The 21250-nt window shown below is 47.1% G+C and overlaps 1 protein-coding gene across 12 annotated transcripts in view; it reads right to left on the bottom strand.

Annotated features, from left to right (window-relative positions):
- RAP1GAP2 (RAP1 GTPase activating protein 2) overlaps positions 1 to 21250 on the bottom strand; it is a 194578-nt gene that overhangs the window by 44406 nt on the left and 128922 nt on the right. For 7 of the 12 annotated variants that reach the window (XR_006785326.1, XM_045835754.1, XM_045835756.1 and 4 more), the window contains 5 exons: positions 17327 to 17362; positions 13267 to 13311; positions 12481 to 12513; positions 11921 to 12133; positions 10633 to 10736 (listed from right to left, as the gene is read on the bottom strand). Coding sequence is in view for 11 of the 12 variants with exons in the window: in XM_045835754.1 (XP_045691710.1) it covers positions 10633 to 10736; positions 11921 to 12133; positions 12481 to 12513; positions 13267 to 13311; positions 17327 to 17362 (431 nt within the window). In the remaining variant the exon portion in view is untranslated. The remainder of the gene's footprint in view (positions 1 to 10632; positions 10737 to 11920; positions 12134 to 12480; positions 12514 to 13266; positions 13312 to 17326; positions 17363 to 21250) is intronic. The other 5 variants (XM_045835752.1, XM_045835761.1, XM_045835758.1 and 2 more) reach the window with 3 other exon arrangements.

A 21250-nucleotide genomic window follows, 5' to 3' on the forward strand; every position in this document is an offset into this window, starting at 1 on the left:
CAGGAATGTATGTTACGAGATCAAATTTGCTAATTGTATTGTTCAAATCTTCTATATCCTCACAATTTTTTTGTCTGCTTGGTCCATCGGTATATGAGAGATGTTATTGAAATCCCATAATAACCAAGGATTCGTCTACTTCTTACATCCCTAAGAGTTTCTGCCATTTTAAACTCAAGACTCTGTTACTAAATACAAGCTTGCAAGTTCAGGACTGTTCGATCTCCTAGATGGACTGCTCTCTTTATCGTCATGTAGGCTAAGGACTCAGAGAGGCCCTAAATCTTTCCTTGCCAAGGTTGTGAACAAATTCAGAAACACAAAAAAATTAAGAGTCAGGCAGTTGGAAGTCAAAATAACTCCTTTGTTATTGCTAAAGACCAAGAGAAAGCACACAAGTTAACATGAAGATGAAATGAGTCTTCTAACTCAATTCCAGAATTACCCACCCAGGCACAGGCAGTGCTGGGCAGGGGCAAGCCTCCTGTTGTGGGGTCTGCTCAGGTGGGACTTGTAGTACTAGGGAGCAGAAGGAAGCCCTGATGGCAACACAGCTACACATGCCAAGATCTTGCTCCCAAACTCACCTACTAGAGAGTGCAGAGACAGCCAAGGGTGTTACACAGAAGTGTTCCCTCCATGCAGCAGGAAACATCAAGAGGGGAAGGAGTGTTCCCAAGTTATAAAGGAGTGCTCCTTTTACCCCTCCTAATGCTTCTTTCCTGAAATTCTATTTTGTCTGATAATAATATTGTTACACCAGCTTTCTTGGTTGGTATTTTCCCAGCATGTCTTTTTTCATTTCATCTTAAATAGTTTCACATTATTTTTCTGTAGGTATGTCTTTTACTGAGCAGAATATAGCTTTGTTTTTAGTCCTATCTGATAGGCGTATAATTTCATAGGCTACTTTAATCAATTTATACTTATTGTGATTACTAAGGTATTTGGAATTATTTGTTATTTGGTGTTTCCTATTACCTTATGTTTTCTTTTCCTTTTTCCTCCAATTTCCTGCCTTCAGTTTAGTAGAGTTTTTTTAAAAATCTTCCTTTTATCCCTCTGCTATAGATTGCATTTCTATAACTTCCAATATACATAATTATATACTTTTCCAACAAACTCTAAACTTGATTTCTCTGTCTTGAGAAGGGTGAACAATAACTACTGAACCCTTCCCTTCCCATTGTACTTCCTACTTATGCTTATAAATTTAGTTCAAGCATCTTTAAACACACACAAAAAATTCACTTCTTTTTTCTAGTCAGTAATTAAATTTATCAACATAGTTTACCTATTTCTTCCCACTTTTTAATGGCATCTTTTCTTTGGTTTCTCTTTTTTTCTGGCTAATGCACATCCTTTAGTAATTCTTTCAGGGAGGGCCTATGAGTGATATACTCCCTTCATTTTTTTTGTATGCGTCTGAAAACAGTTTATTTTGTTTTTGCAAATAGTTTTTCTGGGTATAAAATTTTAGGTTAAAGGGATTCTTTCTCTTTCTTTCTTTCTTTCTTTCTTTCTCTTTCTTTCCTCCTTTCCTTCCTTCCTTCCTCCCTTCCTTCCTTCCTTCCTCCCTTCCTTCCTTCCTTCCTTCAACATTTTGAAGATATTGTCCCATTGTCCCATGGCTGATAGTAAGTCTAGTTGTCATTACTTCATAGACAATGTCCTTATCCTTAGATAGCTTTAAAATTTCCTTTTTTATCTTTGATGTTCTAATGCTTCACTTCGATATATCTAGAAGCATTGTTTTGTTTTAAAATTCTGCTCAGCACCGTAGCGTGTGCTTTATCTTTTCAATTCTGAAACATTCTCAGCCATTTTCTCCTTGGATATTTCTTCTCCACTGGCTTCTCCATTCTTTCCTTCTGGACCTCCTTTAAGACACATGCTGGGGCCTCTCAGTCTTTTTCATATACTTTATCACTATGTCTGTGTGGTGCTCCTGAGGAATTCCGGGAGACTACTATCTTCCAATTCACAGATTCACTCTTTGGCTCTGAACAGATTATGTTAGACCAGATTTTTACCCTGTGTATTTTTTTTTACTTCACCAACTATTTTTTTTATTTCCAATGATTCCAATTATTTCCTTTTTATACCCATATATATCCATTCTTGATTCATTTTTATTCATTCATTGTACCATAATTTAGTATCCCTTTTATAGATGCTATTCTTTATGTTTTGAGGGTCTTACATATATTTAAGTCATTTTAAAAGAGTACAATTATTTACATTTCATCGGCATTAGACCCTTCTCTCACTTGTTGATGTTTTGGGCTTTCTTAATGCTAGTTTTCCCTGGATGTGTTGGAATTTTCCACCCATTTTTCTCTGTCCTCAGTGCAGGGCTCCTTGGTTCCAGTTTCCATCCAGGCTATTGGTTAGCACAGCTCTGGAGACACCATTCACATTACACCACCTGATGACCTGGATAATCACCTGTGATAATCACCTGACCCATTGAAGCAGTCTCCTGACTCATGTTCTTGCTGCCGGCTTTGCCTTCCCTCCGAGCCATCTTTCTTACTCTAGCCAGGGCTCACTCCACAGTGCAAACCTGATCATGACATTCTCCTTCTGGGAGTTCTGCTATTGCTCACAGGATAAAAATCTAAGTTCCTAGACACAGTTCCTACATGATTTAGCCTTTTCTTACCTCTCCAGCCTGACCTCTCCACCTCACACACATGCACACATACACACACACACACACACCCGCATTCAAGCTCTTTTGAACTTCTTTCATTTCTCCCACAGCATCTGTCTTTGGGTCACCCTCACTAGCCTGTAATAGTCCATGTCCACAGAAGACGAGTAAAGACAAGGAATGAGAACACCTAATGTATATAGAATACTCCCCATAGCCAGGTGACAAGAGTTTATTCCTCACATACCCCCATCCCTAGAGAAAGCCTGGCATATATGAGGTATTATTATGCCTTGGTGAAACAAACACTGAATGGATAAATGAATTTCCTAATGTAACATTTTTGCACTTCTACAATAACTCTTTCTTGGTTATAGTAAATTATTCTGTTAGTAGACTGCTTATATTTGAGTTGCTGAAATTGGTATTTTGTTTAGAATCTTTGCTTCTACATGTGTAAGGAATACTGGCCCCTACTTCTTTGTCTTTTTTTAATCCTCACCCAAGAAAGAGAAAGAGAGGGAGAGACACACACACACTGATGTGAGAGAGAAACATTGTTTCGTTGCCTCCCCTATACACGCCACCCAGGGGTCAAACCCACAACCTAGGTATGTGCCCTGAGCAAGGATCAAACCTGCAACCACTTGGTGTAGAGGACATTGCTCCAACCAACTGAGCCACCTGGCCAGGGCTGGCCCACATTTTTCTTTCTTTTTCTTTTTTCATTTCATTGGTCTAATATTTTTCATGAGAATCTTTTAAACACTGTTAAACTAATTGGGAAGCATTCCATATTTTTTTCTCTTGAACAGTTTAAACAGCATGAAATCTGTTCCTTATGACTTTAAAATAACTACCTGCAAACCATCTAGACCTAGAAACTTTTGGAGAGAGAATTCTTTGGGAACTTTCCAATTTATTACATAGTTATTGACCTCGTCAGGTTTCTAATCTCGTATGAAATTAGTATGGTTTCCTAAAAAGGCATCTGTTTCAAATAAAATTTCCAATATAATAATGTGGATTGAATATAACATCTACTAGTAATTATTCAGTCTTCTTCATATCTGTGGCTATATGCCTTTTCTAATGCCTAATTTTGTTTTATATCATGTTTATCTATATTTGACTAGCTAGTTACCTATTTTGGTTTTTTCTCCCAAATGAATATCTTTTTCTATGCTATATATAAATGTGTAGCCTAGATTGATTTACCAAGTTTTAGGTTGGTCCAAAGGTTGTGGGTTATTGTTAAGCTGATTTATCAAGTTTTGTGTTCATTTTATTTCTAATTTATTTGTGTTGGCCTTAATCTTTGTTAATTTCTTCCTCTTGTTCTCGTCAGGTAATAATATTGATAATAATAGTAGTGACCACTGTTGAGTAGCTACAATGTGTCAGGCTCTGGCATATAATAAGCATTCAATGATTTTAAGGTGGGTACTACCACATTCACTTTATAGACAAAGAAACTGAGGCACAGAGAGACTACTAACAACACTAACCACTTGAAAATATTATTCTTTCATATTTAATAAGAAGCTTTTTAAGACAATTAATTTTCTTCTAAGTACAGCAAATATGTTTGGCAAAATATCTGCTTTTTGAAATTTATCTAGATTTACTTTGTGCCTCAAAAAGACTGCTTCTTAAATCTACCTGCTATCAAGAATTATCTGTGAGGTTTTTAAATATAGAAATCCAGGCTAACAATCCAATCTTAAAAAGAAGCAAGGCTTATGAACAGACAGTTCACAGAAAATAAATACATGTGCTCCTTAAACATATGCCCAACATAATTCAATACAATTATTGTAAATTTAAACTACATGAAAATACCATTCTCACCTACAAGATTGGCAAAAATCCCAAGTGATTGACAAAATATTCTGTTGGAGAGGCTTTGGGAAAATAAGTACTCTGGATACGTTACTGGCAAAGTTCAAATTTATAGAGCTCCTACCAAAGGCAATTTGACATTATCTATTAAAATATGAATGCATTCATGTTTTGACCCAGCCATCTCACTTCTGAGGAATTTTAACCCATCCAGACTGACATCTGTACATGGTTATTCATTGCAGCATTATTTGTGCTACCAAAATACTGACAGTGGCCATGAATGGGGGATCTATTAAACAAATTACTTCATAACCATGGAATGGAATACTATGCAGGAGTAAAAAGAATTAAGCCACTCTTCATATGCCAGTATGGGAAGAACTCTAGATATATTGTTAAGAGAAGCAAGTTCCAAAACAATATGTTTAACAGAATGTTCTACAGAATGCTAGAAATATGGAAGAAATAGGAATATATGTTATTATTTGTCTTTATATATCTTACATATCTGTATTCAAACATTATGTATGTGCATGTTTAACTTTTATTGTCTTTTAAATGGTTGGAGCTAGAAGTCTGGGTTGGTTTGTCACTTGGCTCTGCTCCAAGACGTCTCTGTGGCAGCATAGCCACAGAGCCCCCGATCTCCTCACAGCCAACCTGTGCACACGCCCCACAGGTGCGGGGGCAGAGATCTCCTCACGACCAACCTGTGCACACGCCCCACGGGCGCGGGGGCAGAGATATCCATCAGAGGATCGAAGGTTGAAGGCTAAGTACAGATACAATAAAGATCTATCTACATATACATATATATAATCCACATAAATAATACTGAGATTACCCGTATGCTCTCACTCCTGTCCTCATTGATCTGTAAGTGATAAGAAGTGTGATATAATCTACCACCACAATTATGTCCTGTGAATTTCTCCATATTCTAATCATTACATATACACTACATATGCATGTATACTATATGCATGTGCATATACAATGATATGTATCATTATATACACACTGCTATAATACATACTGTTAACAACAAAAAGCCCATCAGATACCTTCACTGGGGACCTCACCCTTCGTGACTGGACAATAGCAGCCTTTCTCACTGATTGCTTTTTCACCCTGAATTCTACTTTTCTATATTAATATTGCCAACTGTGCTTTCTTTTTGTATTTGATTGTTATAACTTTTTCTCAACACTTTTCTTTTTAAATATATTGAGCTACTTTCTTTAATAAAATATAGGCTGGTTGATTAATTGGTTGATTGATCGGGGGGGGGTGCAGTTTCAGGGAAGGGATGACCCAACTTAGAGTTGTTACTGTTTCAATAAATGAGTGGATAAAACAACTATGAGACATTTACACAATGGAATACTACTCGGCTATAAAAAAGAAGAAAATTTTACACTTTGCCAAACAATATGGATGGACCTGGAACACATTATGCTAAGTGAAATAAGCCAGTCAGAGAAAAGACAAATACCATATGATTTCGCTCACATGTGGAATCTAATGAACAAACTGAACTAACAAGGAAAATGGAAACAGACTCATAGATGGAGGACAGATGACAGCTAGTGGCGGGTGGGGGCTAGAAGGTAGAGGAATTGAGTAAAAAGGAAAAAGGACTCATGGACATGGACAACAGGGTGGTAACTGCTGGGGGAGAGGGGGCATAAGGGGGCTAAATGGTAATGGGAAAAAATATAATAAAAATTAAATTTAATTAAATTAAGATAGAGGAAACAGGCAAAAAATAATCTTTACCATTTAATGGTGTAATTTAACTCACTTATATTTTGTACATCATCTATATGTTCAGACTTCCATTATATGTATTCATTTATGATTCCTTTATATTCTATCTTTTTCTATGTGTGTATGTTTTCTTTGTCTTTATTATTTGGAATGTTCTTGTTCTACCAATGATTTTCTATCTATAGAATACTAAATATTCATCAGAATATGTCCAGTTACTAGTTTCCTTTCATTGACTTTGTCTGATACTGAGTGAGTCACTTTGATCTGCAGATTTAAGTATTCAACAGCTTTAAAAAATCAATTATCAACATTTAATTCCTGCTCACCATCCTCCATAGTCATTATGATTTTGCTCTCATCATTTTAAAGTTGTTATGTTTTCCTTTGAATTATGTGAGAGCCCCTTAAGTATGTTCTCAATATTACTAACTAGGGTTTTCACAAAGTAGATTTTGCTCTTTACTGCCTCTAATGTCATTTAAAATTCTTTTTGGCCATTTTCTTATATTATTTTCTTAATTTCTTTAAAGATTTTATTTACTTATTCTTGAGAAAGAGGAAGGGAGGGAGGAAGAAAGAAAGGGAGAGAAACAGTGATGTGAGAGATACATGGATCACTTGCCTCTCACATGCGCCCCAACCAGGATCAGCCCGCAACCCAAGCCTGTGCCCTGCCTGGGAATCGAACCAGCGACCTTTCACTTTGTGGGATGACACTCAACCAACTGAGCCACACCAGTCACGGCTATTTCCTTAATTTAACCAGCAAATTTTTCATCTAATTCTCTCGCCTTATTTTATCTTTTGTCTTCTTTCTTACAGGGTTTTTTTTCAGAAGTTTGTTGAAAATACAAAGTTACTAGATACCTAAATTTTACTTGACTTTCTATAGTAAATCCTTTTCAAAACGATTATTTCCCTACCTTTTAAATGCTAAGCTATGCTTTTTTGGTTGCAGAATCTTTTCTTTCACTGATTCTTGAGGTTCTTCTTCTTCCTCTCCGTATTTATATTTGAAAAGGAAGAAATCTATTTAGGCTTGTTATTTGTTTCCAAATTGTATGCCAATTTTTCGGGGCTACTCTCAATGGTACATATAGACTGTTAAAATAGTCTTCTCAGATTTTATGCTGAAGAGCTGGTTGTTGAGAGACATTAATCAAATAACCAGAAGCCTACGAGGAATGAGGAAGAAGCTCGGACAGGAGTCACTGCCAACAGGGAGTTTCACTTCTGCATAATTCCTTCTCCATGTCTGGTAAAGCAGGGCCAGATTTTTTTATGCCTGGTTTTCACTTTGGCCTGGCCATCATTCCAAGTGCATGATGGGACTGTCCAACTTGCTGGCTGGTGTATGGCTTCTCTCTGCTATCCTATCCAGGGGCTTTCTATGTGTGAGAGCCACATTTGAGCTTGCCCTTGGGCTCCCTGTGGCAATGATTTCAAACACTGTTGGCTCAAAACAACCAAAGCGATTCCATGTGGGAAGACCCTGACTATTCCAGGGTGCTCCTTCACCGCTGAAGATCACAGGACTCCCCCAGAATCTCCAGTCTCCTATATTCCCATATTACACTGCTTTCTCAGGAAGGGGAACTGGAATTTAACTTTCAACATCCCTATGTTTTAGTCCTAACTGCCCCATAGATTACAAAAAAAAAAAAAAAAATCAGTATGTTACCACGTTCCTGGCATCTTTCTCTAGTTTTCAGTCCTGACACAGCATTCCAGACAGGATATAGTATGAGAAAAAGAGATGAGATGCTGACGTTTAACTGTCATCTGACTCAGAAACCCTACCCAACCTGGGTCAGATTTTTACTAAGAAAAAAGGTGCCCTGGTTGGCGTAGCTCAGTGGATTGAGCACGGGCTGCGAACCAAAGTGTCACAGGTTCGATTCCCAGTCAGGGTACATGCCTAGGTTGCAGGCCATGGCCCCCAGCAACCACGCATTGATGTTTCTCTCTCTCTATCTCCCTCCCTTCCCTCTCTAAAAATAAATAAATAAAATTTTTAAAAAAAAAAAAGGTAACTCTCTTAACAGAGGGTCACCTAGCTCAAAATCCTGTTTGAACGTGAGGGTGCAGGTAAGGCTCCCTCAGAAAACTGGCTCTAGTGGTTTAATTGATTCTTCCTTGCCTTGCCAGGTGAACCTCAGTTTAAAAAATTGCTTCTTTTTTTAATTAAAAAAATTTACTAGAAGCATTCAGAATGTCGACAAAACAGCTACAACCTTTTTTGCCATTAGACTGGTATTCAGTTAACAGAACAACAATGATTTCACACAAGCTGCATCAGAGATAACTGAAGATGAAAACCACATTCTCCGTGAATAACTAATCCATGCTGCGCACCAAGAGCCTGCTTTAAACCTCCATGCCAAGGTATGGCCCCCAGACTGTGCCAGGCAAGGCTCGAGGCTCCTGAGAAGACCACCAGGTCGGGGTTATCTGAACGCACATTCATTAATGCATTGACTCTGCAAAAACAGGCATTGTACAATTTAAAAACAAATCTTACACAGCCTTAATTTCTATTATTTTCTTTAAAAGGAAAGAGGTGTACAGGGGGTTAAATGCTTTATAGACAAGAAACAACTGTAGTAGAAGCAACTTATTCATCATCTTCTTCATCTTCCTCTTCCTCCTCCTCCTCCTCCCCATCTTCCTTCTCATTCCTCTTTTTCCTGCTTATTTCAGCCTTGACGCCTGCCTCCTTTGCCGCATCAGGCTTTCCTTTGGCCTGGTCTGCAGCAACATCCTTTCCAGATTTCTCCTTCAGCGCAGCCGCCTTCCCTTCATCAGGCTGCTCGCACCTGCAGCCGTGACTCCCCATCTCTCCCAGCTGCTTCGCAGCATCACCAGCAGACAGGCCGGGGACACAGTCCTTTGATTTTTGGACGGTACTCAGAACAAAACAAGAAGGCCGAAGGAGGACTCGTGGGTGCACCGGATCCTTGAACTGCTCTCTTGTTTCCCCTTCAGGATGGATATTAGTCTTCATTCCTCTTTCATAACGGGCCTTGTCCGCCTTAGCCATACATTCTGACTTCCCTGTCGGCAGACATGCTGCTCCCTCTCTCTGAGGACTTCTCAGGAAACTCTGAGGAGCCGACTAAAGCATCTGGGTGCTTCTTCTCGTGCTCCTCTCGGCGAGTTTGCACAGAGAAAGTGTGTGATCACATTTTGCCTCTCAGCATCTGAAGATCTCCTCAGCCTATGTTTAATCAGTCTTCTTCCTGCCACCTGGCCACAGGAGTCTTGGGACAAGAGGCAAGGGAAGAGGTGGCACATGCCCGGGGCCACCACGGTGCCCTCCGCCCCTCGTTCTGCAGAACTTGCCAAAGGTGAAGCTCTGCCCAACATGGGGGCTGGCTCCTCCTACAGCCGCCAGCCCAGAACTAAATCTCTTCCTTTTTTAATAAAAAGTAAACCAAGACCAAATGGGTGCAACCAACTTCTTGGTACCACCCTACCTCTCCCATAGCAGCGCTGTGTCCCTCTCTCCTCCCATAGTTATCTTAAAATTTGGGCAGGAAAAAAATGTTATGTTCCTTTCCAAATACCTTCAAGAACTTCCAATTCAATTCAACCGGTAGGGACTGGGAGCTGGAGCGGGTCACGGCACTCTGCTCAGCGCCAGCACTTGGCCTTGACACTGGCTGTCCTGGCTTGTCCGCAAGCCCACTAGGGACAGGCAGAAATAAGACACAGACTCTGTGCTCCCTTAGCATCCCATGCACGGCACCAAAATAATGCCTGTGACACATACTGAAATCCTGTTTTCCTCTCCCACTAGACCGTAAGCCTATACAGAAGAGGGACCACGGCTCAGCCATCACTGCGGCCCAAGAACCTATCACAGTTCCTGGCACAAAGAGGTTCTACAAGACAAGTGAGTCGAACCAAACAGAGGCCAGTTCCAGCTCCTGCCCATGAGGATGTCATCATCCAGAGAGGTCTCCGCCTTAGCTGTAAATCGGTGCACCTGTTGTGACCATCATTCCTTCATGGGAAACACAGATGCTTTGGGATTTATATTTCCCATCTGGACACACGCCATCGGCAGTGTTCTGGCAAACTCTCTCCCAGGATGATCTGGCATTAGGTCTCTGCATAATGAGCCATCCCTATTTTTTTCTTCCCTTCTTCCTTACCACCAGAGACAGGCAGGTGAGGGTGCACTCTAGGACCGTGAGACCTGCATCAGCCAGCTGGCATAAACACCCGTCCCCCTGCCCGGCAACTCCAACACTGCCCAGTCTGCTCCCCCCAGCACTCCCAAACAGGACTGGTCAGACTGGTGTTTCTGGGTGTCGGCCATGAGGGGTGTGGCCTCCACAGCGCAGCAGCCCCACCTGAGAATAATCCGAAGGTACTCAATGCCCTCCGCCTCCTCACACTTGATGGACAGGAGCAAGTTCCCCAAACTGCTGCCGGTACAGTAAAAGTTTAGATGATCCTGGAAACAGAAATCAGGTGTTAGCAGGAAGGAGGGGGACCTTCCAGGGACAATCCCCCCAAATCACCCCCTTCACCAGGAGTGAGAAGCCCACAGCACACAGGAAGAGAAGGATGCCACAGTGGTGGCTGCTACAGATGAGGAGGGAGAGGCGGAAGAAGGGAGAGAGGAGGACCCCCACCCCCAAGTCCATGGGCCGTCCGTGCCAGGCACTGGGCTACAGGCCCGTTACCCACTGTCCCCTTTAACCCAGACCAGAACTTTATGGGGGAGAGAGCACCCCACCCCCGCTTCGCAGGTGGAGGGAACATGTTCAGGGAGGCTGAGTGACTATCCAGGGTCGCACTACTGGTAGGTGACAGACCCAGGATTCAAACCCACACCCGTCTTGACTGAAGCTCAAGTTCCTCACACAATGAACTGAGTCCACTTCCACGCTCCCAGGGAGCAGCCTGACAATTCAGACTCTAGGAGTGAGAATAAAACTAGGAGTCTGGGCGCCTCCACCACGTGGAGCAGGGAGATCTCTGGACAGTGGGTCTCCCCCTGACTCAGGGGGCCCACCCAGCCCTGCTGTATCAGGCTGGGGCCCTGGAGTCTGCATTTTAACAAGGCAAGGGGCAGCGGGGGGACTGAGGGGGACAAGGCGGGCCCCGCTCCATCTCCTTCCTGTGAGACCCAGCAAAGCTGACTTAGGATGGAGACTTCCAGAACCTGCCCTCGGGACTTCTGGAACCTGGCAAGTCTGAAGGGCAGAATATATATGAAGAAATGTAACTGTCGCTGCTAAGCAATTGGAGGCTCACAACACATCACCCAGTACAAGCACCAGGGGACCGGCCTGAATGCGGGCACAAGAGATTTGTACTGTTTAGATGGAAACGGACACTTCGAGGTGTGAGAACATATTTTTTCCTTCCACCCTCCTTCACCCCCCAAACACCACCCATTCCATCTCCTCGGAGGACATTTGCTGGGGGCGGTCCCCTCAAGGGCCCATCACACTGTGTCTTCCAGACGTCTGCACACCCGGGAGCAGGGCCGGTCAGGCCTCCCCAGGGTGGACAGAGACCGGCAGCACGGAAAGGGTACAGAGAGGGGCAGGTGACACTGGAGAGGGACACTGGACTCCCCACACAGACCCCCTCTGGCTGTCGTTCTCGCCCGGGGCGCCGCGGCCTCACCTGCCCCAGGAAGTGCCTGCGGTAGGCCCTGGCTTCGCTCTTGCACTCGAGCTTGTAGCCGAAGGTGCTGGGGCTGAGGCTGTCCTCGTCCTCCTCCTCGCACACACTGCTGCCCAGGGAGGTCGGCGTGCCCACGTTCTCTGGGTCCTCAATCCAGTAGCCCCCGAACTGGGGCAGGACAACCAGGGGGTATGGGCCTCCCTTCCCCACAATCTGGAGGCAAAGGGAGAGTCTGGCACTGCAGCCTGCCCTCGGTCTGCAGCAGCAGAGGAGGGGCCCCAGAGGTGGGGTGCCCCCACCTCTGAACCTCTCCATGGAGGGGACCCCCACAAATGAGGCCCAAGGCAATCCCGTGAACCCCTCCTGTGAGCCCCACAACAGCTCCAACCTCAGCAACCCCAATGTGCACCCGGGGAAAAGGCTGACGTCGCCCAGGGGCAAGGCCTCAGGCCTCAGCTCCCAGGCCCCAGGCTCTCTCCCCCATGGGGCGGGGCAGGGACCCCATCATCACCATCAGCTCCCCCAACCCTGCCCCAGAGACAGGATCGGAGGGCTCCTACCTCATCGATGCTGGGGTACGGGATATAGTCATCCTACAAGACAAACAGACATGTCGCCGTTAGTCCCGCAGTGCCCAGCAAGTGTGACCACTGTTCCCATCCGCGCCCCAGGTCCGGGGAGCAGGTGTGCTGGGGTCTGGCAGGCTGCGCTAGGGCTTTGGGAGCAGCAGCAGGAAGAACACCAGACGGATGAACAGCCCAGAGGCAGCTCCGGGCTCGGGTCTCTCATGAGTTTGTCCCCAAACTGGCAGACCTGAGTGCGAAGCAGCCGACGGAAGATGCGGTACACAGAGGAAGGAAGATGCAGTACACAGAGGTGCTGAACTTCACCCCCTGCTGACCTTCCTAGTTTCTCCCCCTAGGAGGCTCCCACACGGAGCTGGCCCTGGCACCGGCCCCCCCCAGCACCCACTCCAGGCGAGGGGGCTGACCTCCAAGCGACACACTGCGCCCCTGGGCCTCAGACATGGAACCTGAAGCTGAGAGCTGATGCTGCTGGGGCCTGGAGCAGGAGCCTGGGCCCTAAATGCCGTGTGTGGTTCGCTCACAGGAGCGGAGTGGAGGAGCCAGCCCTTCGGCCTCCCCCAGGCCTCCACCCTGGCCTGCTCTGAAGCTGCGCACAGCGCCCTAGTCAACAAAGCTGCAGCCACTTAAGTGGCTCTTGGTGAAAATGGGAGTTAGATGGTGTAAGACAGGGACCCCAGCATGCTGGCCACTCCCCCGCCTTCTTCTCAAACGGCCCCCTCTCCGGGCCCACCTGGCTGCCGCCTCACCCACCCAGCCCACCTTGTTCTTCGGGGGTCCTGGCTTCTGCTCTTCGAGCTTGATCCCCTGCAGAAACAAGGAAAAGAGGATCCATAGAAAAGCAAGGGCCACAGAACAGAGGCCAAACAGACAGAGTTCCTTAGAAGCACATGCCTTAGCTGGGGGTTAGTAACAATAACAGCAAGGGCTGCAGGCACTGGGCCCTTACACATCACACACCTTGTCACTCTCAGACCTCACAGCGGCCCAGGTGAGGCAGCAGGGCAGTGGGGTGAGAGCATGGACTCAGCCAAACCATCAGGGTTCAAATCCCAACACTGTCACTTGGGACCGTATGACCCTGGGCAAGTCACAAAACCCCTCTGTGGCTCAGTGTTCCCATCTGTAAAATGGGAACAATAACAGCACCTACTATAGTGGTGAAGGTTCGATGTGGATGACATGTTAAGTAAGCCCCTGGAAGAGTGACTGGTATATAGTAAAAACTGTGACTTACTACTGTCACCAGGTCGGCAGTGTTCTCATCGTGGTGCTGAAATAGCTCACCCAGACTCTCAGAGGGTGAGGCGAGGGGCAGAATGGGAACCACGTCTGTGGGGGTCAGAGCCAGCACTCCGGACCTCAGGCCACGCCAGCTCCAGCCCCACCCCCAGTGGGAGGTGCCACAGACAGCAGGCTGGTAGCCTGGGCCTGGGCCTCATTCTGCCACTGTCCTGCTATTAGTGACTCTAGAAAGTGTCGAGCCTTTCGCGGCCTTCCAGCTTCATTGTGAAATGAGGGCTCCAACACCCGTCCTCCCACCTGCCAGAGGTGTGGCTGCGAGGGCCGTACTCCATGCGGAGCCTGGACCAAACAGGCTCCCACAGGCATCGGGAGGACTCGGTGCTGGGGAGCAGGGCCTCAGCCTGCAGTCCCGAGGTCAAGCTCTGACTTAACTGGGTTTTGTGGGTGGAGAGGACACGGTGTCCCACAATTGTGTGTTAATTTATAAATCCCACAGGGGTATGAGATGGTGGGACAACTGGGAGAAACAGGTCCCCTCTGGGGAGGAGGGGGTCCGGGAGCAGCCGCTGCCTAATCATATAACACAGGGGCCTTGAACCTGCCACGGCACACCCCTCTGTCGTCTCCTTTGAAGCCCTCAGCACCTCTCCACGAATGAGAAAACTGAGACCCAGGAGGAATTTGCTCGCCTAATGTCACACAGCTAGCAAATGGCAGAGCCTGGCTCTGAAACTGGGCCACCTGTCCCCCAAGTACATGACCAAATCCTGCAGCCCAAGGAGCAGGGCTCCTGCTCCCTGGGCAGACCTAGACCTCGGCTTCTCGGGACTTCTCTGGGCTGAGTCACCCCGCAGCACTGGTCAGGTGGGCATGGGAGGGCCCCTCCCACTGGATCCCACTGGACAGGTGCTCCCCTCCCCACAGGGAGAAAGCCACCTGGGTGGGCCAGCAGACTCTGTCCAGGCAGGCAAACTGGGTGGATGGGGAAGGGGGTGATGTCAGAAGTTTGTTTTGTTTGTCCTGCATTAGTCATTCCAGCCTGGGAACAGCCCCTGGGCAGGAAAACAAACGGCCTCCTGTCCCCACCCCTCCCCCATGCCAGGGCCACGGCCAGACACTGGGCCCTCTCCCCTACTCCGTCTGGCACCCTTTGCAACAGGCATTGTCATCATCTCTCCTCCCCACTCCCCATGAAGAAACTGAGGCTCAGAGAGGCAGAAGGACTTCACCAAGGTCACTCAGCTAGAGAGTGTCAGGGTCAGAACCCAGAAGGGAAGGGTAACCTTGGCCTCTGTTGCTTCACAAAGACTGTGCCCTTCTTCAAATTCCTAGACTCTAGGACTGGGGTCAGGAGCCCCGCGCCTCAGCTTCAGCTCCTCACAGCACCAGCTCTGGTCCGGGGACGAGCACTTCATTAACCCCAGTTTCTGGCCGCTCACTGTCAAGGCGCATGCCATGCCCATCTCCGCAACCTGGCTGTAAGGTCCCTGAGCACCTATAGATACACGTGAAGTTAGTCTGTAGTCCATACTCTACTGGGCACAGAGGAGGATCTTAGTGACTTGCTCACGATAATGACACAACCACTAATATCTTCCCTCAAACAGTCCCTCCCCTTCTGCATCCTTAGAGAGAACTGCCTTTCCAGCGAGGACCTCGCTCACAGCAGCAGCCCCCAGGAGCTCCACCTGCATCTCAGGACGGCAGCGGGCGCCCTACCTGCCTCACTTCCTAGAGCTTCCAGGCCATTCCTGTAGAAAGCATCTTCCTTCTTTGAGCCTGGAGCACCTACTTCGGGCAAAAGGCATGATATAATGACTAAGCCTTTCTGGCTCTGAGGTTACTCACTAGCCATGAGCCCTTGAGTATTTAATAGCTCCATGCCTCAGTTTCCTCACCTGTGAAATGGGGAAGATGATGACAACAACAACAATGTACCTACTTCCTGGGAGCCTTGTCAAGAAGAAACGAGATAACACCTGTCAATCTCTGACCCTAGACAAGTGCTTAACGTACATGTGCTATTACAGGTGTGTTCTTCCCACTCTTCTACCTGTATCAGTGAACCCTTCTGGTCCTCTCCCCTTACCCCCTAGGGCATCGCCACATCTTACCTGTGAGCCCTGACCCCTTAGTGATGAGAAATTATGAAGGCCCCCAAATCCACACTGAACACTGATTTCTAAGCAATGCCTGCCAAGTATTTACACATATTATCATCTCACTTCATCCCAGCAACAAGTGGGTACTGTTATTCTTGTTTGTTTATAGAAGCTAGATACTGAGATTTCTTCAAAGAAACATATCCTGGTCTTCATCCCGCTCCTGGCACAGACCCCCTGAAGCCCTGGGAATTCCCTGAGCGGTAAGAGCCAGGAGCGCATTCGGCAGCACTTCTGTTACAATGTTTGGCCTTTTGTCCTTCCTTCCTGCAACAGCCCCTGTGCCCTAAAGGTGAACAGAGAGTTATTCACGAGTTTGTGTTAATGAGGTGACTTTGGGGACCTTCCTAAGGATGGGAGCAGGGGAACCAACCACAACTAAAGGGCTGGAACTCCCAGTCCCACCCACCCCCAACCTCCGGGAGGGGAGAGAAGCCGGAGGCTGAATCAGTCAGTCGGTCGTGCCTAAGTAAGGAGGCCTCCATAAAGCCCAAAAGGATGGGGCTCAAGAGCTTCTGGGTTGGTGGGCACGCGGAGACTTGGGGAGAGTGGTGCCCTCAGAGGACTGAGCCCTGAGCCCTCCCCGCACCCTGCCCTCCGCATCTCTCCCAGCTGTCTGTTCCCGAGTTATGTCCCTTTATAACAAACCAGTAATCTAGTAAGAAAACTGCTTCCCTGAGTTTTCTGAGCCACTCTAGCAAACTAACTGAAACAGAGAAGGGGGGTCGTGGGAACCTCCAATCTATAGCCAGTGGGTCAGAAGCACAGGTGACAACCTGGACGTGCGACCGGCATCTGGCAGGGGGGGGGGAGCAGCCTGTGGGCAGAGCCCTCACCCTGTGGGACCGGACACTAACTCCAGGTCGAAGGTGTCCTCGGAGCTGAGGGGAATGGCAGGACACCCAGCTGGTGCCTCGGAACTGTTCTGTGGGGTGGGGGGAAACAGCCACTCGTTTGGTGTCAGAGTGAGGGGAGACTAGTGTTGTGAGCAGACAAAACGCAGGGGCGAGAGGCTGGGAGAGGGCAAGGAATTTGGCAAGCTGGTGTTAGATGCAGGATCTGAACTCAGGTCTGCCTCCCAGACACAAGAAGTCTCCCAAGGAGGGGCTTTTTTCCAGGCTTTCTTCCCGACCCATTCTAGGAATGTCCCTCAAACCCTCCCCACATCCGTGGGGCTCACAGCATCGGTCTGCTCTGCTGGTGGTTCTGCAGTTTCTCTTCTCCCAGTTCTTCGGGCAGGAGCCGCCCCAGGCCCCTCGGTGCCACTCAGCACGGAAATGGGCACTGCGAGTCCTCTCTCCTCTGCCCCTCCCTCCAAGGTCCCCGTGATCTGCTCCTGGGTTCAGCTGGGGCGGGGCGGGGGGGGGTGCCCTCCCCACCCCAGGGTTCGGCTTCCCCACTTTGGGGATGCTCACCTGCATTTTCTCCAGCATCTCGAAGAACTCCGCCGACTGAAAGACACAAAAGGACGAGAAAAACGGGGCGTCAACCCGGAGGTCTGCTGAGAAGGCCACCTCCCCGACGGTCTGCAAGCTTACTTAACCTGGGTTTCCCCAGAGACAAAACGTACTGGGACCAAGAGAGAAGGTCACTGATTTCACCCTCACAGAGCTGGAAGGCCAGAACACCCCACACGGCAAAAGGAAAAATAAGACACACCGGGCTGAGGAAGGACCCCACGCAGAGCAGCGCTCCTCGGGGGCAGGAGGGAGGACCCTGTGGGGCCTCTGAAAATCCAAGCTCCCCAGAACGCCTGTCAGTCGGCCTCCAGCAGGCTGGTGTTTGGGATGTTTTCAACCCAACAGGGGGCCGAGAGGCCCACCCCCGGTGCTGTTTGCCAACAGAGCCCTCCATCTCCTCACACAAAATCTCACTCAGATCTCTAATCTGTAGGAACTGTTGGGAACCGCCCTGACTGGTATTAGAAGCTGAGACCCCCGCCTAGGCTAAAGCTAAGGGAACGCCCTTGGAACCGTGAGCCAGCAAGGAGACAAAGGCTTATCTCCCTGGCAGTAATGCTGTTTCTGCTGCTGAACCCCCAAAAAGCTTGGTCGGTTAGCCAAAGACGGGTAAGATTCCCCACAGGGGGAACAACCCAAGCCAGGCACGATCACTTTGGGAGGCCCCCCCAAAAGAAGGACTTGGGGGGCTGCAGCAAAAGGGGGTGATGGACCCTCACTCCTCGGCTTTGACAAAGTCTGAGTTCTCAGCGTCCGGAAGAAAATCTCCTTATCTCTCGGTGGCTTTAGTTCCCGTGCTCCACCTAAGCCTGAAACAATGACGGGGAAGTACAGCTCGGTACTGGGAAGTGCGGATTTCCCGGGGTGATCAGGCCTAAGAAAGAACATGTAAATTACTGTGAAACCTTCTTTGTCCAAGAATGCTCTTAGTTGAATGAGGAGGGTCTTAGGAGGAAGCTAGTTTGTTCCTCAGCCTTACAGCTCTTTGACCCCCAACTCAATAGACCGGCAGAGTTCTTTGTTTTATATATTCCTTAGTTCCCCTAATGAGTATTGTACGTTACCTGAGTTATTATGTAGCATGAGCCCAATAAAAGCAGGTATGGACTGTAAATCGGCGCGCTCCTCACTAGAAGGGGTGGCCATTTCGTCCCTACTTCTCCACAGAAACTAGTTTGTCTCTGTGCATGTGTGTTTTTTCTCGCGTGTTTATCGTCGAGCCATCCACAGTGTGCCGTGGTCACTGCTAGCCGGTGACCCACGCGCAACAGGAACAGTGAGCCCTGGCAGAGGGGCTCGGTTGGCTGGCGCGTCATTCTGCACACCAAAGGGCTGCAGGTCCGGCCCCTGGTCCCTGGTCGGGAAGCACGCAGGAGGCAGCCAGTCCCTACTTCTCCCTCACAGCGCTGCTGTTTCTCTCTCCCCCTCCCCCTCCCTCTGAAGTCAATGGAAGCATGTCCCTGGGGAGGATGGACAGAGAAATGGATAAAATGAAAGCAGCGCCACTCTGGCCAGGGCAGCGGCGGGGGCTGGAGCCCTGCACACGCCGACTCCGCCTGCCCCTGTCGGGTGCTGCGTCCGTGAAGTCAAGTCTGAAGCCATTGAGCAGCAGCCTCCCAGGGCCTGGACAGGTTACTTTAAAAATCCAAAACTACATAAATCCAAATCTTTAACCTACTTTGGTGCCACCTTTATAAACTCCAGGGAAGACAAAAAGGGGGTAAAGGCAGTGGAATGAAGGGGTGAGGGGCTGAAAGCTCCATGGCTCCCTCCGGAGTTTCCCTGCTTCCCGCTCTGGGTGGCAGCCATGCCTTCACTGCCCACAGCTGGGCCCTGGTGAGCTGTGAGTGAGTGTGTGCCCAGAACACACAGTCCCCAGAAAAACAGGAAAGAAGAGAAAGCAGTGATAAGGAGGACCAAGTATGTCCTTGTCACTTCCTCATGCAGAGGGAGAGCATCCAAATGCCTTCCTCTGCGGACACCAATGGCAGAGCTACCTAGAGCCCCCACTGCCCTCAGAATTCTCAGAAGAGAACCTCCGTGATAGGGACCCTTAGGGCAAGACCCAGCCCTGCTGCCACTCCACGCAACCTCTCCCGGGCTGATGCTGACCCACCAGCAGGTCAGGTCCCAGGGTCGGAACCCCCACATGTACAGGACTGACAAGCGAGGGGCACCCACATGAAGCGTCCTTGACCAGAATCAGTCACGGAACACCCAGCTCCCAAACATGTCCTTCCCACAGGCTCTGGCCATGCCTACCAACTCCAGTCTCCAAGTGACCAAGCTTCCTAGGCATAAAGAGTCTACATAAATCAGTAAGGACAGAAAGATGAGTGGAAAGAGGATAAGGGGCAGAAACATCAACATTTTAAATACACAGACCTCTGCCTCAGCAATTCCACTTCTGGGAATCTATGCTATAAACACAGTTACACATGTACGCAAAGATAGGTACAATAACATGTTCTCTGCAGCATTGTCTGTAACAGCAAAAAATAGAAACAATTTAAATGTCAATCTGCAGGAAACTGGTTAGAATAAAATACAAATACCATGAGCCACTATGTGTCAATAAATTAGGTAATTTAACTGAATTGGACAATTCTCAGCAATACACAAAACTACCAAACTGACTCAGGGAGAAATAGAAAATCTAAAAAGATGTACAATAAAAAAAGAGAGAGACTGAGTGAGTAAAAAGAGAGAGACTGAGTGAGTAATCAAAAAAGTGACCCACACCTGGCTGGCATAGCTCAGTGGATTGAGCGCGGGCTGCGAACCAAAGTGTTGCAGGTTCGATTCCCAGTCAGGGTACATGCCTGGGTTGCCGGCCATGGTCCCCAGCAACCACACATTGATGTTTCTCTCTCTATCTCTTTCTCCCTCCCTTCCCTCTGTAAAAATAAATAAATAAATCTTTAAAAATAAAGTGAGTTTGTAAATATAAAAAAAGGAATCAGAATTATTTTTTTAAAAAAGTGACCCACAAAGAGAAGCCCAGTCCCGATGGTTTCAGTTGTGAATTCTACCATTTAAAGAGTTAATACTAATTCCTCACAAACTTTCCCCAAAGTAGAAGAGAAAATGCCTCCCAACTTATTCTATGATGCCAGTTTACTTGGACACCAAATCCATCACAAGAAAAGAAACCTACAGACCTAGATAGCTTGTGAATATAGATGCAAAACTTCTCAACAAAATACTAGCAAATGGAATCCAGCAACATATAAAAAACAATTATACATCATGACCAGCTGGGATTTATCCCAGTAATGCAAGGTTGGTTTAACAAACAAAAGTCAATGAATGTAATATACCACAGAATAGAATAAAAATAAAAATCACATTATCATTTCAACAGACAGAGAGAAAGCATTTGACAAAATCCAAAACCCTTCTTTGATTAAAAAAAAAATAACACTCAACAAACTAGGAATAAAAGGGAAGTTTCACAACATGATAAAGTACACCTACAAAAACTGCACAGCTAACATCTTACTTAATAATGAAAGACTGAATACTATGTCCATATAGTAAGGAACCAGACAAGGATATCCACTCACTCCACTTTTATTTAACATTGCACTTGATGTTCTGAGCAGAGCAGTCAGGCAAGAAAACTATATGAAAAGCATCCCAAATTGGAAAGGAAAAGGTGAAACTATAACAGTGGAAAATCGTAACAGGGAACTGTAACCCACCCACCTCTCTTTTGACATTGTTTCTGTCCATGCAGACTCTGACTAATATGTACCTTGTAGATAATCAGCATGTTTGTGTAGGAATCCTAGGAACTAACTTGAAAAGATACAGATTCCGACCTTCAGGCATCCCAACCCTGGGAGCTTTGCTGACCTTCAACCGTGCAGTCAGGGT

This window comes from Phyllostomus hastatus, unplaced genomic scaffold (assembly GCF_019186645.2).
Source record: "Phyllostomus hastatus isolate PE091 unplaced genomic scaffold, TTU_PhHast_1.1 phas_contig_210, whole genome shotgun sequence".
NCBI classification, from domain to species: Eukaryota; Metazoa; Chordata; class Mammalia; order Chiroptera; family Phyllostomidae; genus Phyllostomus; species Phyllostomus hastatus.